The sequence below is a fragment of the Mytilus californianus genome, unplaced genomic scaffold (assembly GCF_021869535.1).
Source record: "Mytilus californianus isolate M0D057914Y unplaced genomic scaffold, xbMytCali1.0.p SCAF_15, whole genome shotgun sequence".
Lineage (NCBI taxonomy): Eukaryota > Metazoa > Mollusca > Bivalvia > Mytilida > Mytilidae > Mytilus > Mytilus californianus.
Genome location: NW_026262637.1, coordinates 7,340,639 through 7,358,607, shown reverse-complemented (window position 1 = coordinate 7,358,607; position 17,969 = coordinate 7,340,639). Strand labels below are relative to the sequence as shown.

The following is a 17,969-nucleotide window of genomic DNA, read 5'->3' as shown; positions in this document are numbered from 1 at the left end:
GTGACGGCCATTTTATCGGTGCGTAAAAAACGCAAGAAGAATAAATTGATTTCATACAGAAATTTTTCTTCGTTTCCCTTAAATTGGATAAAACAGATTTCAGGATAAATATATTAAAATAACTAAGCAGATACTGTATGATTGCCAATGAGACAACTATCTTCCAGAGACCAAATGACGTAAATTATATACGTACAAGTAAAGTCGCCGTATGGCCTTCAAAACACTACACAGAAAGGTTTTATTTATACATTGTTGTAATTCTTATTGACTTTTAAATGTTTTGTTTGTTTTGGGTGATTTTTTCAAGCAAACTATTTTGAAAGCTCAGAGGTATCAGTTGATTTCTATATCAACGTTTAATACTTTTTAATCAGTGCCCGTATTCTTTGATATGGTTTATTTTAATCACTGCCAGTACAATACAATACAATACAAATAGTTTATTTACGTCTCACCATTAATATTACAATACATAACATAATACACGAATACATAAAACAATATAAAATATCATTGCCATTCTAAAAAGAATTGTGAGAGACGGGATTAAAAATATATATATATATATATATATATATATTGAAAATTAATAATAATAAATATCAATGTACAGTTAGATTTAAAAAAAATCCTTAAAAATATTTATATTTACAGTTAAGACAAAATGTTTAACGGTATAAAAACGACGTCTTCTATCTAAAATAAATTTGCAGATTTTGGCACTATAAATAATAATACTGTCACAGTCACTGGCTAGAACAATAGACAATTTTTCCCGATTAGAAAAATTTAAAAAGTTTGAGTGTTCTGACAAAATAATTTTAAAAAGTTCGCAGGTCATCGTGCAACGGACACTCTAACAAGACATGTTCCTCAGTTTCAACAATTATTTTACAGGTTTCGCGAGTTCGTTGTTGCACGGGTAGCCTCTCAAATCGTCCAGTCTCTATGCGGATCGGTGCCAGTATTCTTTGATATGGTTTATTTTAATCAGTGCCAGTATTCTTTGATATGGTTATTTATAATCAGTGCCAGTATTCTTTGATATGGTTTATTTTAATCATTGCCAGTATTCTTTGATATGGTTTATTTTAATCACTGCGAGTATTCTTTGATATTGTTTATTTTAATCACTGCCAGTATTCTTTGATATGGTTTATTTTAATCACTGCGAGTATTCTTTGATATTGTTTATTTTAGTCAGTGCCAGTATTCTTTGATATGGTTTATTATGATCAGTGCCAGTATTCTTTTATATGGTTTATTTTAATCAGTGCCAGTATTCTTTGATATGGTTTATTTTTTTTTTTATTGTGACATCACCGAATTAGACATATTACAGAAATTGTTCTTGAAACAAGCAACACGACAGGTTCCACGTTTGGAGCAAGGTCGGATTACCATTCCGGAGTACCTGAAATCACCCACGAGTTTATGAGGTTCGTGTTGCCCTATCTTCAGTTTTCTGTGAAGTTTTTTGTAGACAATTGTTTGTGTTTTCGTCGTGTTTCGTTTTTTGTCATGGTTTTGTTTGTTTCTCTACGACTTTTGAGTCCTTTGTTAATGTGCTATCTCAATTCAGAAACCTTTAGTTTCTTGAAGGCTTCGTGCATGGACTTTTCTGTTGTGAACAAATTTTCAATAGTCTTTGTTAAATTCATTCACAACTTTTAGAGCTTGAGGAAAGATAAAGATGTTTATACCAATGAAACAAATAACCAAAAGTCGTATATTGAAGGCTAAGAAACAGACATCATCATGGTCAAAATAACAAAAAAGAAAATACAAACAACAGTCCATCAAACACTACACACAAAGTAAAAGTTAAGGATGTTTCCTCCTCTTGTTTTTGAATTTCTTCCAGATTTTCGGAATCCTCTGGTTTTATCCTTGAATTGCCATTAAAAAATTTTGCCCAATAACCTCTACTTTTCTTTTCATAATTTTATTACATATAGTTTAAAAAGCCATATTTGAAAATCTTATAAAATCCTTGTTATTTTTTTATAGTGTTTGAAACAAAAAAGCGGCCATTGTTAAAAGTATGAAAAGTCTAGAGAGAATCATTTCCCGCCAAATTTTCAATGGCTTTTATCTCGAAAACAAGCACACGGACCCTTAATTTTTTACTGCTTTTTTAGTTCTTTTATTTATATACTATCATTTTAGAACAGTCTTTTAAAAATCTTGTTATTTTGAAACAGAGTAACGAACATCCTTAAACAACACGAAACGCACCAAAAATCTGCATAAAGGAAAACTCGGGTACTCTGAAAGGGTACACATTCCCTGCTCCATTCGTGACATCTTACGATCATCACATGTAAAACCCGGCAAGTAGCCGGTAGGTATTCGAAGATATTCATAAGTGAGGAAAGGGCGGTTGGATTTTGGCTGATACAATGGAACATGTCAATGAATAGGATCCTTACTGTCAAAAATATGCAAGTCGAGATACCAAGCCAGCAAACTATATCTGTGCTATTAATTTGATAAAAATATGAATAAAAAGAGATTTGTGGTATTTGTCAATGAGACTGCAACCCAACGACACAACACATTAAAAGATCTCTAGAGATCAATTATTTCTGAACGACCAGACTAAATAGGAATATATTGTTGTATTAAAGAACTAATTCATTAAATTAAAACCAAACTTATATTATTGTTTTTTTAAATACACATATGCACATTCACGGTTCTACAATCGGTCGATACCTGTATTTTGGCATTGCACAAGGTCGTGTTTTTCTCTGACTTTTAATGACATCTTTATGCTAAATTTAAATTCATTGGATCTTGGTTGTGTACTGATTGATACTTTTGTCTTAGATACATGATTTTTTTTAAATTGGCTTTGAATTAGCTGTAAGTAAACGCGAGTGCTCTCAGATCTGTACTTGTAGTGTCTTTTTTGTTGTGGGAATGTATAAAGACCCTGCCACGTCCGGTCTGTGTTTTTTGTACTTGTTTGTCTGCATTGTATCGATTTGTTGAGTTAAGCCCTTTTCAACTGATTTTTATAGTTTATTCATAGGTTGTGCTGTTACACCACTGTCCCAGTTTAGGGGAGAGTTGGGCGTCCGCAAACATGTTTAACCCTGCCACATTCTGTATGTGGCTATCCCAAGTCAGGAGTCTGTAATTCAGTAGTTGTCGTTTGTTGCTGTATATCATCAAGGACGTCTTTGATATCATATTTGTTTTTCGTTCATTGTTTTTTACATAAATCATGTCGTTAGTTTTCTAGTTTGAATTGTTTTACATTTGTCAATCCGGGGCCTTTTATAGCTGGCTACATATATGCGGTATGGGTTTTGCTCATTGTTGACGGCCGTACGGTTACCTATAGTTGTTAACTTCTTTGCCATTTGGGCTCTGGTGGAGATTTGTCTCATTGGCAATCATTCCACATCTTCTTATTTTTATATAATCATATACTTTGTAAAAAGCACTATGATTCGAACAAAAAGTTCTCTAACACAGTACAGTCATCATCAGATAAAGGTGTTTGGTGTTTTAATTGACGACATATGTATTACCGTTGTTGGGCGTGTTTGTTCTCAACACACAGTTGGTTTTCATCTGAGAATAAATTGTGCTCATAATTTCTTTTCGAATGAGGAGGTTTCATACAGGAGTTTCTCTAGAGGAAACAAAAGCTGTATGTGGGGTAATTGTGAAGTACAATATCGTATACTATTGCATGCATATGAGGAGAGGGTAGATTTGATTGTATTTACTCTTGAAACCTTTTAACATCATTAATATGTTATCTGAATAACACCGCCCAGCCAAAGAGTTTGTAGGTTTCCTGTAACTCTAAAACCAGTGTTGACTGTTGATAATCCTGTTTTATATATTACTGCAGTTTCACAGTGATAGCTTTTTTGTATTGTGTTTTCTTTAAAGACATGTTGTTTGGATAGACAAAATCCGCATGTAAACCTGGTTTAACCCCACACATGTTGTGTCGGTACCTATTTGTTTTCTTCAGTGCGTGTACCTCTTTTGTTCTAATATTTGTGTGGTCTTCTGTGCTGTCTAATATGTTTGGTAATTACTGCTATCCTTTTTATGCATTATAGGAAAGATGTCAATATATATATCCTAACATCACTGAAGAGACATTAATTATCGAAATCCGGATATGGTGTACAAAAATCTTTGCACCTTTGTTTGCGGTATACCATCTTTGCCGTAAGTTTATTGTTTTCTGTTTGGTATTAAATTTTTGATTAAGATCCATTTATTACACCTTGTGATCCGTTTATTTGGCAATCGCTTATGGCAGTCAGCAGGGTTTAAGAACATTTGATGTTCGACCTGTTAGTCAAATGCATTTTGTTAAAATATACTTTTTCACTTTTTTGGTCTTTTGGAAAATGTTGTTTGTGCTGTATTTAGACCCCTCTAACAAGAAATTTGTTTTTGCATGCACACGTATAAAAAATCATAGGTTTGAACGTTGTTTTCAATTTAGACTTGTTTATATATATGTATATATATATATATATATATATATATATATATATATATATATATATATATATAAACAAGTCTAAATTGAGAACAATGGTTTGAACGTTGTTTTCAATTTAGACTTGTTTATATATATATATATATATATATAACGTTGTTTTCAATTTAGACTTGTTTAATATATATATATATAAACAAGTCTAAATTGAAAACAACGTTCAAACCTATGATTGCATTGGATAAAAACCGCAATTTTTATACGTGTGCATGCAAAACAAATTTCTTGTTAGAGGGGTCTAAATACAGCACAAACAACATTTTCCAAAAGACCAAAAAAGTGAAAAGGTATATTTAAAAAAAAAAACGCATTTGACTAGCAGGTCGAACAACTGATGTTCTTAAACCCTGCTGACTGCCATTGGCGATTGACAAATAAACGGATCACCGATGTAATAAATGGATTTTAATTATAAATTTAATACTAAACAGAAAACAATCAACTTGCGGAAAAGATGGTATACCGCAAACAAAAGGTGCAAAGGTTTTTGTACAACATATCCGGATTTCGACAATTAATGTCTCTTCAGTGATGTTAGGAATCGAAACGGTATTTGGAAAGCCATATATATATATACGGGGGAAAACACCAGCAGGGTATTAGTATTAGCGTCATTAAAAACTATACATCATATATATTGTTCGTAAAAAATCACATCATCATGAAATTGAAAGTGTCAATATATAATAGTAAACGTATTTTTTTTAAAATCCAACCTTTGACAAACAAAAAATTCTTAAAATGAACAAAAGAAATCTTAAAAATGCGGTGCGATATAATGCATATTAATAGGAGATTGCACATATATTTTGACATTTTCTTCAAATACACCTTCACATATAAAAGAACAGAGTTCCAATGTCCCCCGCATTGCACATATTTTATCTATCCAGGGGCAATAACTAAAAAAACAACTTTTTTTGTTGTTCTTTAAAACAATTTGTGAGCGCGGACACACGGACGGACGGAGGCCCGGTATTTCCTTGTCTCCCGCAACTCGTTACGCGGGGGACAAAACTTGCACTTTCAAACTTTCATGTATATAAATTGTTTATACATTAACATGTAAACAACTCATTGCGAGCTTTAATGACTGAGGTCAAATATGTTTTGCCCATTTCATTTGGAAATTGACCTTAGAATTATACTTCTAATGTCGACTCCCAAAGAGGAAAATAATAAGAATTGATACGATTAATACTGGTAAATCTTTCGAGAAGGGAGGGATATTTTAAACACAAATGCGTCGGTAACATGAGGTCCGGTGGCTTGTTTTTCTCAATCCCGTAAGGTGTTTTGAAAGCAGGAATATATATAAACATGTCGGCGATGTGCCTTTGGTTCCATCATACGGTGTTTATATATCCCAACTCATTCGGTATGCCCGTGTGTGTAGTGATGTCATAGATTTTAACGAACGTAATCAATGCATCACTGGTAAATTATTAAGTCAGGGATTTCGTTACCATAACTTACTTAAAACTTTTACTAAATTCTTTCATAGATACAAAGATTTGATTAGTAAATTTGGCTGTACCTGTAGAAAACTTATTTAAAATGGTATTTCACATCCTAAATTTTACGGTAATATTATACTTAAAGCGCGGAAATCACTATGTGATCCGTGTAAACTCATCGAACCTTTAAACAAACTTATTAGTAAGGGTTATCGTACCAATGTTGTAATTAGATCTCTGAATATAGTTTACATTGGCACTAATATCGATTTTGTCATTAGAAAATTAAAACAAAACTAAATTTGTATTTTCTTTTCTTTTATCTATAAAGAAGTCACTCCTAACTATCCTACTACCTGTCGATACATTTATTTTTGGCATTGCACAAGTCATGTCTTCTTTGACTGTTCATAACGTTAAAATACTTAATCCCTGTGATGTGTTTTAGTTGATTTTAGTCTCTGATGCATGATTTTTTATTATTAATTGTTTTGGCTTTTAACTAGCTGTCAGTAACTGCGAGTACTCTCAAATCGTACTTTCTTGTTAATTTGACCTGTTGATACTATTTGTAATGCTTTTTTGTTATTTAATGTTAACATGGATCTTGTCTATATACCAGCTTTGATTATTTGGAATTGCTACAAATGTTCACTTCTTCGTACTATGAACATCAAAATTATTTCATTTCTCCTTAAATACTGTTCTTGCACCTGTACAGGACCTTTTATCTAGCACTAATTGAATAGTTTTATTGTTGATATTCACCCCATATGTACCAAGTGTTAGATTAGTTCTATTGATATAAAGAAATTTCTTGGTATTCCTAAACGGAAGATTTTATACACACAGAAGAAGAAGTATACTTAACAACAAAATTATTTTCATTTACCTGTGTATAATATGACGCACGGTTTTTCAAAAGTGATGATTTTTTAAAAATTGTTTAAAATTTCACAGTGGTATCATACTTTAACTTTGTTTAAACCTGTTTATTTACTTTTGACGTTAATTATTTATCCCTTATAATTTTTATTAACTATGTATTTGCATTCAGGTATCACAGATCAAATTTATTCGTTCATTGTGTGTTAATTTGCATTTTTTGATTGAGTAAAGCCTTCTAATTGATATTTTATAGTGTGTCTTTCTATGTTGTGATGTTATACTATTGTTTCAGAAAAGGGAGAAGGTTTGGTACCATTAAAACGTTTAATCCCGCTGCAAATGTTTGCACCTGTCCTAAGTCAGGAACTCTGATGTACAGTAGTTGTCGTCTGTTTATGTAGTTCATACGTGTTTCTCGTTTCTCGTTTTTATATAGATTAGACCGTTGGTTTTCCCGTTTGAATGGTTTTACACTAGTAATTTTGGGCTTGCTGTTCGGTGTGAGTCAGGACTCCGTGTTGAAGGCCGTACCTTGACCTATAATGGTTTACTTTTATAAATTGTTACTTGGATGGAGAGTTGTCTCATTGGCACTTGTTCATTTAAAACTACACGACATACAGTTGAAAGTAAGTGTTGTTTAGCTAAGATAGCACGATGTTATATCATTATAAGGTCACGATAGGCTTATTATACAATTCGCTCATTTAAAATTACACCACGTACAGCTGAAACTACGTGATGTTAAGCTAAGATAGCACGTTGTTATATCATTAGAATGTCACGATAGGCTTACCACACGATATGCTCATTTAAAACTACATGACTTTCAGTTGAAACTAGGTGATGTTAAGCTAAGATAGCACGTTGTTATATCATTTCAATGTCACGATAGGCTTGCCATACAATATGCCCATTTAAAACTACACAACGTACAGTTGAAAGTATGTGATGTTGAGCTATAATTAGAACGATGTTATATCATAATAATATCACGATAGGCTTGCCATACAATATGCTCATTCAAAAGTTGAAAGTACGTGTTGTTCAGCTAAGATAGCACGATGTTATATCATTATGACGTCACGAGAGGCTTATCATACAATGTGTTGACTTGAAACTACACGATGTAAATTTGAAGTAGTTGGTCTTGACTTGAATCAGTAAAATGTTAAGTTATAAAACAGAACGTAAACTCAAAATAAAACAATGATAGGATGACATATACTTGTGCAGAACTGAAGATTTTTTGTGTTGACTTCGAATATAGTACAAATATTAGATCGTTTTATGTTAAATTGAAAGACAATAATGATGCGTAAAACATTACAGAATTATGTGAATTGAAACTGCAATTCTATGGAAAAGAATAAGGGATAAATCCCCAGGATTTTTTCTTCTTCATTTGCAAGTTGATGAATATAAATGAAATTTAACTCAAGAGACAAAATTATATACAAAGAAAGTTTTCCATTAATTCATAAAGCAAAGGAATTACCCATCGCTATATATTACACTTGAATACAGTTTTGCCGTATATTTTATATGCTTTGTTTGGATTTTTTTTATGATTAAAACCCAGACTTTTTTTTATGAACAATATTTAAGAAAATATTTATCTATGTTGTGTGTTAATATATACAACATAATATTGTGGCTTTATAAGACTTATGACTGTGAGGGTCAAATTTTACTCATATAAAATCACATCTATGTAAGAGTTATCAGAGGATTTGTATTTACCACTCCCCTTTTCCGCGAAATAAAACAAAAGAATCTGGACTTAATCAAAAGCGATGCGATTAAGATTTCCATAGACTGTCAGAGACAGTTTGTCTACTAGTTCGTTGAAAATTCGGCTAGGCAAGTAAAGTATGTCTTGTAGCAAAGCAGGGTTTATTCATATTCATATCACACTAACATGTTCTCGTCCTGATATGCATGTAAAACGCACCCCTTTTCCCCGAAATAAAACCAAAAAATTTGGACTTAATCAAAACCGATGCTATTTGGATTTCCATAGATTGTAAGAGACGGTTTGTCAACTAGTTTGTTAATAATTCGGCTAAGCAAGCAAAATATGTCTTGTACAGAGCCAAGATTTATTCATATTCATATCACACTTACATATTCTCGTATATGCATGTAATATTTGCCACTGTACACTAAACACAAATACATTATCATCAATTCTTTTTTATGAAAAGGAGCCTATTTTAAGCACGTTTATCGATTTGACAACCCTGTAATTCATGTCTTTTTGGGAGTTCCTCGAAAATTATAACACATTCCTTCTTTATTTGCAAAATCGCCAAGTGACGGGTGCCACATATGAAACAGGATCTGCTTACCCTTCTGGAGCACCTGAGATCACCCCTTTTTTGAGGGTTTCGTGTTGCTCAGTCTCTGGTTTTCTATGTTGCGCTTAATATACTGTTGTTTGGCTTTTGATCTTTTTTCTCTCGTTTATTTCGGCTGATGAGTTTTTGTCATGACATTGTCAGTTTGGTTAAGAGTTTTACTATCCCTTTTGTATCTTTCGCCTTCTTTTATCCATTTTTGTGTATTTTTTTTTAGTTTTTTTTTCGATTCTCCCCTTCCCTGAACAATATAATAGATAGATAAATGAAAACAGAAACCCTTATTAACAAAGGGATCTACAAGTAACTCGACGTGACCGAAATTGTAAATTTCCTCCTCACTAGAGATATTGGCCTTAGGGTAGATCGGGTGTCTTCCGCCATCTTAGATTCTCATATAGCACAACACAATCGGTCTAGATCTAAAAAAAATATACAACTTTTGAGAGAGGAATGTTATTCATATGTAGTACTTTTCATCTTGATGAAGAAAATTATGTGATTTATCTGATTAAAACGACTATTTGTTTTTGAATGCAGAACGTTTTTTGCATATTTTTTTTCAACTTTTCCATATAAGGGGAGATAACTCGGATAACTTTTTTTTTTTTTCGTTTTTTATTTTTTTTATTTTTTGCCATGGCATTGTCAGTATGTTATAAATTTGAAATCCCTTTGGCATATTTTGTCTCTAATGATGGAATGTGTAGGGATTTTATCTATTTTGTTTTATAGACAGAAAACGAGTCTCGTGATCCCAATTTTTATTTTTGTTTTCTAAAATTGAGTTTTCCATGTATAGTTTATACAAAATCTGACAATACTGCATAACCTGTAGCTTGCAAAATGCTCTATGGCCCAAACTTTTTATTATGTTTTTCAAAAAAGAATAAACTAGATTTTGGCAAATAATTAAAAAAAAATCTACCGATTTTAATTTAGACCACACTCATGAAAACTATGAGAGAGAGAGAGAGAGAGAGAGAGAGAGAGAGAGAGAGAAACTGTTGACATAAAAAAGACATATCTACAAATTAATCAAAGCAATACCAAAATAATTCATGCACTTTAACAATTTTTACAGATTTTTGATTTTTTTTCTTTTTCTTTGAAAACACATATAGATAGAGAGAAGCTGCAAAGAACCAAGAAAATAAGTGACGGAAATCATTAATTGGCTTCTTATTATAAGTTATAGGGGTCATTGTCCATTAATGACTTTACCAATTTAGAAAAATAAAATATTCTCCGAGTGGATATATACATAAACTTGGGCACTATCTTACTTGGTGCTGGAAAAATGGTTGGCACTGCTGTAAATGATGTATTATTTTTTAGAAAGTTGACGATTTAGACGAGGCTCTAGGTCAAATTTCATTAGGTTTCATAGACTTCATGTATGAGCGAAAAGTATACAACAGAATCTACCATACTTTTTTGTTTGGGTTGGCCCCATGCAGTAGGATTCTTCCACCTATCAATTCATCCATATGGATACATTCGAATTTTATAGATTATTATTCAATCAATAATTTCATTATTTTGTTTTGGGCTTTTTTTTTTGGAGGGGGGAGAGGTCACATTCTTTTACAGTTCGATTCTTTAGCGTATCATTTATCAGATCTGTTGGGTTTTATCTTTTAGATTAAGTCCATATTATTTTCCTTTATTTCGGAGAAAAGGGGGCGGTATCAAATTACAATCATCTGATAAATCTGACACGGATGGGGTGTTATAAGCTTTGATTTTAGTAGATCATTTCCCAGAGCATTTGGATTTTGTTAGAGGAGATAACACAGATTAAGGCATAAGACTTTGTATTTCCTGTCAGTGATATTTTTTTTATCGTGTAAAAGGAATTTATACGAGAGAAAAAAAAACTAATCACATGAGGATTATTATAAAAAGTCGTTTAATCTTTACAAAAATTAACAGTTACAAAGCTTATTATGTAAACGCTGTATGAATAAACGGGAATGTGGGAGATGCATAACTGGGAAAGCAATCCAACGACGAAAAAAATCAAAAGACGTAGTGAGGGTAACACATTAAACAGAATTCATCAAAGAATTGTCATTAAAATCGAATTCTTAAAAAAAAACGAAAAACATTAAGTTATGACAATTACCGACGAGGTTCCTGACTTGGAACAGATACACGGAAATATGCCATGATTGCCACATTATTATGTTGTATATATTAAGAAACAACATAGATAGATATATTCTTAAATATGGTTCATCAAAAAAATACTAACAGATTTAGTTTTTTTCATCCAAAAATTTACATAAAATCTTAACAAAACATGTAAAATATGCAAAACTGTATTCAAGTGTACTGTATAGCGATGAGTAATTATTTTGCTTTATGAATTTATGGAAAACGTTGTTTGTATATCATTTTGCCACTTGAGTTAAATTTCATTAATATTTATTATAACTTGCAAATGAAAAAAATCCTGAGGATTTGTCCCTCGCTCTTTTCCATATAATTGCAGTTTCAATTCACATAATTCTGTTATGTTGACGCATCATTATTGTCTTTCAATTTAACATAAAACGATCTAAACTTTGTACTATATTAGAAGTAAACACCAAAAATCTTCAATTCTGCACAAATATATGTCATCCTATCATTGTTTTATTTTGACTTTACGTTATGTTTCTATACTGTTTCAATTCAACGACCAAACTACTTCAAATTTACATCGTGAAGTTTCAAGTCAACACATTGTAAGATAACCCTCTCGTGACGTCATAATGATATAACATCGTGCTATCTTAGCTGAACAACACGTACTTTCAATTGTACGTCGTGTAGTTTTAAATGGGCATATTGTATGGAAAGCCTATCGTGATATTATTATGATATAAGATAGTGCTATCATAGCTCAACATCACGTACTTTCAACTGTACGTCGTGTAGTTTTAAATGAGCATATCGTGTGGTAAGCCTATCGTGACATTCAAATGATATAACAACGTGCTATCTTAGCTTAACATCACGTACCTTCAACTATACGTTGTGTAGTTTTAAATGAGCAAATTGTAAACTAAGCCTATTGTGACATTATAATGATATAACATCGTGCTATCGTAGCTTAACATTACAAAATTTCAACTGTTCGTCGTTTAGTTTCAAGTGAGCATATTAGCTTAAGACGTTGCATCGTGTTGTTTTAAGTCAACCAATTGTATGGTAAACCTTTCGTTTCAATATAGTGGTGTAGCATCGTGTTATCTTAACTTAACATCATGTACTTTCAACTGTGCATCATGGTGTTTTAAATCAACAGATTGCATTATAGACCTATCGTAATATCACAATGATATAACATCGTACTATCTCAGCTCAACATTTATTAATAACAAGTCAGCACCATACATTTTAGCTATTCATTTTATTTGTTATCACACGTACAGCTATCGAAGTGGATGACTGAGCAGTATCCTTCTGCAAGCTAACATCATGCAACGTCAACTTCACATCATGTACTTTAAACCCAACGTTACGTGTGTTTGGCATATCATCACAACATCGTGACTTATCATTATACTATCACGACTAAAGCACTTGTCATTGCAAGTCAACATTGCGCAGATTCAACTTAGCATATTGTAATTTAGAGTTAGCATTTTGATGACTCAATTCAACATCACGCTGTCTTAACTTTACATTTTAAGCTTCAGCATAACGTTTTGTAAATCTCTAATATATGACAGCTGAGACTTTCCTTATAAGATAGTTTACCGAAATCAGTACCGGCAAAAACGCAAGTGATTTAGAAATTAGGCTCTTTCATCGGGTTAAAATTGCCACGCACAAAAAGAACTCTTTAAAAAACTTTATTGGCCTTTCCAATGTTCTACTTTTCTTTACCCCAATACAATTTATATGCAGAGTAATATTTTGAATGGATGATACTACAAATTAAAAAATAATTTTACAACATAATAAGCTATAAAACGGCAAGATTTTTAGAAAAGCTATTACTTGTTTTCACTTTAATCGATTTATGAACAGCGGTATACTACTGTTGCCTTTATTGCCTATATAGAGCAATATTATACTATCAAACTATTATATATTATATCAAGCTATAGTTCTCTTAGTTATAAGCAATATAATACAAAACTCTATGTGGGTCTCCTTGAATAAGTAGTGATGAATAGTAAAAGTGTCCCATTTCTGCGGTGCTCCAATAATGGATAATTTAAAATCGATTCCTGAAGTAAACGGAAACGATTTACTTGAACTTCCGGTATACAGGTGGGTGAGGTCAGATGTCAACAAAAAGAGGTGGATACAAATTTTGTAAAAGAACTTTTGTAAGAAGATCATGACTTTAGCATGTGATTCATATTCTGCACTTACTTAGAATTAAAGGAAGTTACAGCCCTTCAAATCGAATAGTTGAAGTTCAGATCAGATGAAATTCATTCGAGAACATAAACTGAGAATAAAGGTGTAGAATGTTGACATGGAGTTTATTAGTATTATTGCAGGTAAGAAATCAACAACTCTTCACACGTCCTACTGTTACGAATTATAACAATAACATTATTCTTCATATTTTCAAATTGATCTTTCAATTATGTAATACATATTGTATGAATGAGGGTCTTGATAGAGAATACAGGACAAAAAGTGCAGAATAAATCATGGCTAAAAACATGAAAAAATAAAGAATGGAGAGAAATAGGCAAAAAAATGAAGAATAGAAAACAATGGGGTGCTGAAATATAAGGAATAGAGAATAATGGGCAAAAAATAAAAAACAGAGAAAAATGATTTTAAATATTAAAAGAATAAAGAAATGAAGGACCCCATCAAACCCTCATGTATGATTTAATACCCCTAGATCAGCTGTAGATGGGTTTCCCTCTTTTTTTGGTTTGTTTGTAACTAATATATATTTTGTAGAACTGTGAATTGTATGGCTCAATCAATTTTCTGTGCAGTGTTTTGTGGACGTGTTTATCTTTTCATGCTTTTTGGCCAGCTTCTCCCTTTTTATTCTAAGGACAGACAACATAAACAAATGAAATGTCAGTATTAATAATCAAATACTTGATATGTAATTATTATAGGTGTGATAAACACATACATGTATAACACATTAAATATCCTTTGTTGTAAACTGTTGTAATTTAAAAAATTTATGATTCATCACTTTCACAAGTGACAAAACCTGTGAATGTCTACTTTTGTGATGTTAATTTGCAAAATCAGTCATTACAGTAAAATTACATCAGTGGTTATCAGGGCTAAAACTACTGGGAGACTACATGTAGGGCAAAGAAGTAGCTTTCCTGTCTGTCACTTCGCTTTTCCTGGCAGCCTTAATCATGTTAATCAATATCTAGTAGTCTGGGTGTTCATCAATCACAGCAGTAACTTTTGTCATCAGATATTTTCCATTTTTTCCAAGTTTATGGAACATTAATTTTTGAAATTAGTAAGCAATAAAGAAAGAAGATATAGACAATTTATTTCTAAAGAAATGATGTGAAAGCATTGACTTTGTAGACTTCATATTTTATTTCAATGGAACAACTCTATATGCAAACAAATGAAAGTCTTTTCGATCACTTCCACCGCTCGTTATTTGAGCATACATTTTGTACAAGAACATAAAAATCATTAAGGCAAAATAGATTTCTTACTTCATTGGAATGTGATTAAAATTCCCAAATTATTAATGTTTGATTTATTATAGACATTTGGTTTGATCCACTAAATTACACATGTGGAGCAGGATCTGCTTACCCTTCCAGAGCACCTGAGATCACCCCCAGTATTTGGTGGGGTTTCGTGTTGCTCAGTCTTTTAGTTTTCTATGTTGTGTTTTGTGTCGCTGTGCTATTTTTGTCTGTTAGTCTTTCTCATTTTTAGCCATGGCTTTGTCAGTTTATTTTCGACTTATGAGTTTGTATGTCCATTTGGTATCTTTCTCCTCTCTTTTACAAAGCATATATTTTTAATACAATGCATTGTTTCAATTTATTGATTTAAGTTCCATAATTTGTTAAATTTATACATTTTTTTAATGAGAAACATTAAACATCATAAACAGAATCCTCAGTGATGAACATCATAAACAGAATCCTCAGTCATGTACATCATAAACAGAATCCTCAGTCATGTACATCATAAACAGAATCCTCAGTCATGTACATCATAAACAGAATCATTAGTGATGAACATCATAAACAGAATCCTCAGTCATGTACATCATAAACAGAATCCTCAGTGATGAACATCGTAAACATGATAAATGGACATTTCTTTTTCTTTTTTAATAATTTTCTCTTTACATATATTCACTCAGCAGTCTTCATGCTCAACAACCGGCCCACGCTTGTAAAAATGCTGTCAGGCCTGTGAAAATCATCTCTACAACACAATAGAATCGAACTAAACTTTTTATAAAATTAAGCTTCAGGCCTGTAGATTCAGAAGTTTATCGTGAAGACTATTTTCAGTGTTAGATACATTGAGATACTACATTGGTACTTCCAGACAAGTGGATAATTATAATTGTGTAGCTATTAGTCTGTATATGACAATTTAAGACATAAACTGACAAAACTCCTACTGTAAAGGTATTCTCAGACATAAATTAACATTGATTTGAACAAATACAAGAGCATGAAAAATAATTAAATAAACAGGATGCAATTGGCACGATACCATGGATACAGCATTGTAAACACAAAACATTATAGCATTGCAAGCAAACAAGCACTTCTCTTTTAAGTCTAACCACTTCTCCCTATCAGTTTTAAAAAGAGAAGTCATATAATTCTGAAGTAGTATACATGTACATGTATGTGAGTCCTGGTTATAATTTTGTATTGCACTGAAATTACGAAATTTTTAGAAGTTCTTTTCAGTTGAGGTTATAATACAATTTTCACTCAACATACATAAGAGGATTATGTGGATAAAATGATACATGAAGTTTGATTGACGTGTGGTCAACAATGCTTGAAACTTTTGCTTTGATCTGTAAAATGACAATGGTCATAAATTCCCTTAGATTAAAATCCTTCACCTTCCGTTCATACAAAATATCAAAATATATAATTACATATACAATGTTTCTGTTTGTTTAACATTATGTTTAGTGAGCAATGCAGAATTTGTCTCAGTCTACAGTGGAATTTTATCAGTTAAACCTTATTTTTTTTAAATTTTGGGTGTTGCTTAATTACAGCGTACATGATTACTTTCTTAATGCAGATATTTACATTAGTCTGTAATTGTGGTAAAAAATAAATTGGTCTATCTGAGGTTTAAAAACTGATAACAGTACTGGTATACTATATAATGTGATTGAGGATTGATCAGACATTGTAATTAGTTGTTACTGAACTATTAAGTAATTATTTTCTTGTTATATCCACTCATGAAAGATTTGAAACTGAAACAAACCAGACTTAAATAATAGATAGTGAAAGTATTTTAAAATGTTATAGTGACACATATAATACTGTATGCATTTCTACCAAATAGGCTCTATAAGATTTCTTGTGTTATCTTTAAATGAAAAAATAGTACTGATGTATGCTGACATCTGGAATGTTCAATTTAATTTTCTGATAAGTTTTACTATTTGAAGCCATATTGATAAGCAGAAAGACTTCCTTTTGGAAACCATCAATCATTTGTCTGTTGAGAGTATAAGTATTTAATGAATTTTATTTCTCATTAACATGCACATGCGAACAATACAGACAAAAACATATAATTACAAACTAACCAGGAGGAGTGACCCTCACATTTATAATTTTTATAAATCTACACAGTTTCTCAAGAACGATATAGTTACTAAAGCTCATTAATTGGTGAAATTTAAATATATTTGGACAGAAAGTACAATAGTGTGGAAACAACCTCTTTCTTTTTTGAATTAGAGCATTAACATGCATAAACTTATGATAAAGGGGGAGGGGTCAAAATCAAGTCTTACCTTATTATCAAATATGCCATACATGTAATTGTTTTATATTTATCATTTTGTCATTGATCAGGTTGTAGGTTTTCTTGTTTGAATTGTTTTGCATTTAATCATGTTGTGTCCTTAGTATGATAGCTGACTATATGGTATAGGTTTTGATCATTGTTGAAGGCTGTACTGTGACCTTCAGTAGCTTACATATTCATTATTTGGTCTCTTTTTAGGTATTAGTTTCATTTGCAATCATATTGCACCTTTTTGGTTTCTTTCAGATGTAAATCTTAAGTGCCAATCTGCCTAAGAATCAGGCAGTGGTGAAAACATGACAAACAAAAACCCACTCAGGTTGACATTAATTTTTGTTCAAAATGTATAATGGTGCATGAATATAGCATTCGTTTCCTTGTCCTGTTCTGGTAATTCAAGATATAATTTGGTTGAAATGCTCTAGAAATGAAAAATTAAGGGGAGCTAACTCTGTAATTTGCTATCATTCTAACCAAAATTTATCTAGAGATTTCTCGAATTACCAGACACGCAGAAACGAAAGACCTACCATTTCTAACTCAGGATGAGGGTAACTTCAAAATAGGATGGTTAGGTCGGTGGGTTTTTTTCGGCCATGTTTTGATTTTTTTCAAAATTGCCTGATTCTTACAAAGACTGGCACTTAAATGTACCTTGTATGTTTCAAAGATTAATCAATAGCCATGGTAGACACTTTTGTAGTAATTATAAGTAATGAAATTCTTCTAAAC

General features: G+C 31.7%; 1 protein-coding gene across 6 annotated transcripts in view; it reads left to right on the top strand.

The window, feature by feature from the left end:
* Positions 1 to 13,522: 13,522 nt before the first annotated feature.
* The window catches only part of LOC127725303 (tyrosine-protein phosphatase 10D-like), a 53,033-nt gene continuing 48,586 nt past the window's right edge, over positions 13,523 to 17,969 (top strand). For all 6 annotated transcript variants that reach the window (XR_007992910.1, XR_007992909.1, XR_007992908.1 and 3 more), the window contains exon 1: positions 13,523 to 13,753. Coding sequence is in view for 3 of the 6 variants with exons in the window: in XM_052232232.1 (XP_052088192.1) it covers positions 13,721 to 13,753 (33 nt within the window). In the remaining 3 variants the exon portion in view is untranslated. The remainder of the gene's footprint in view (positions 13,754 to 17,969) is intronic.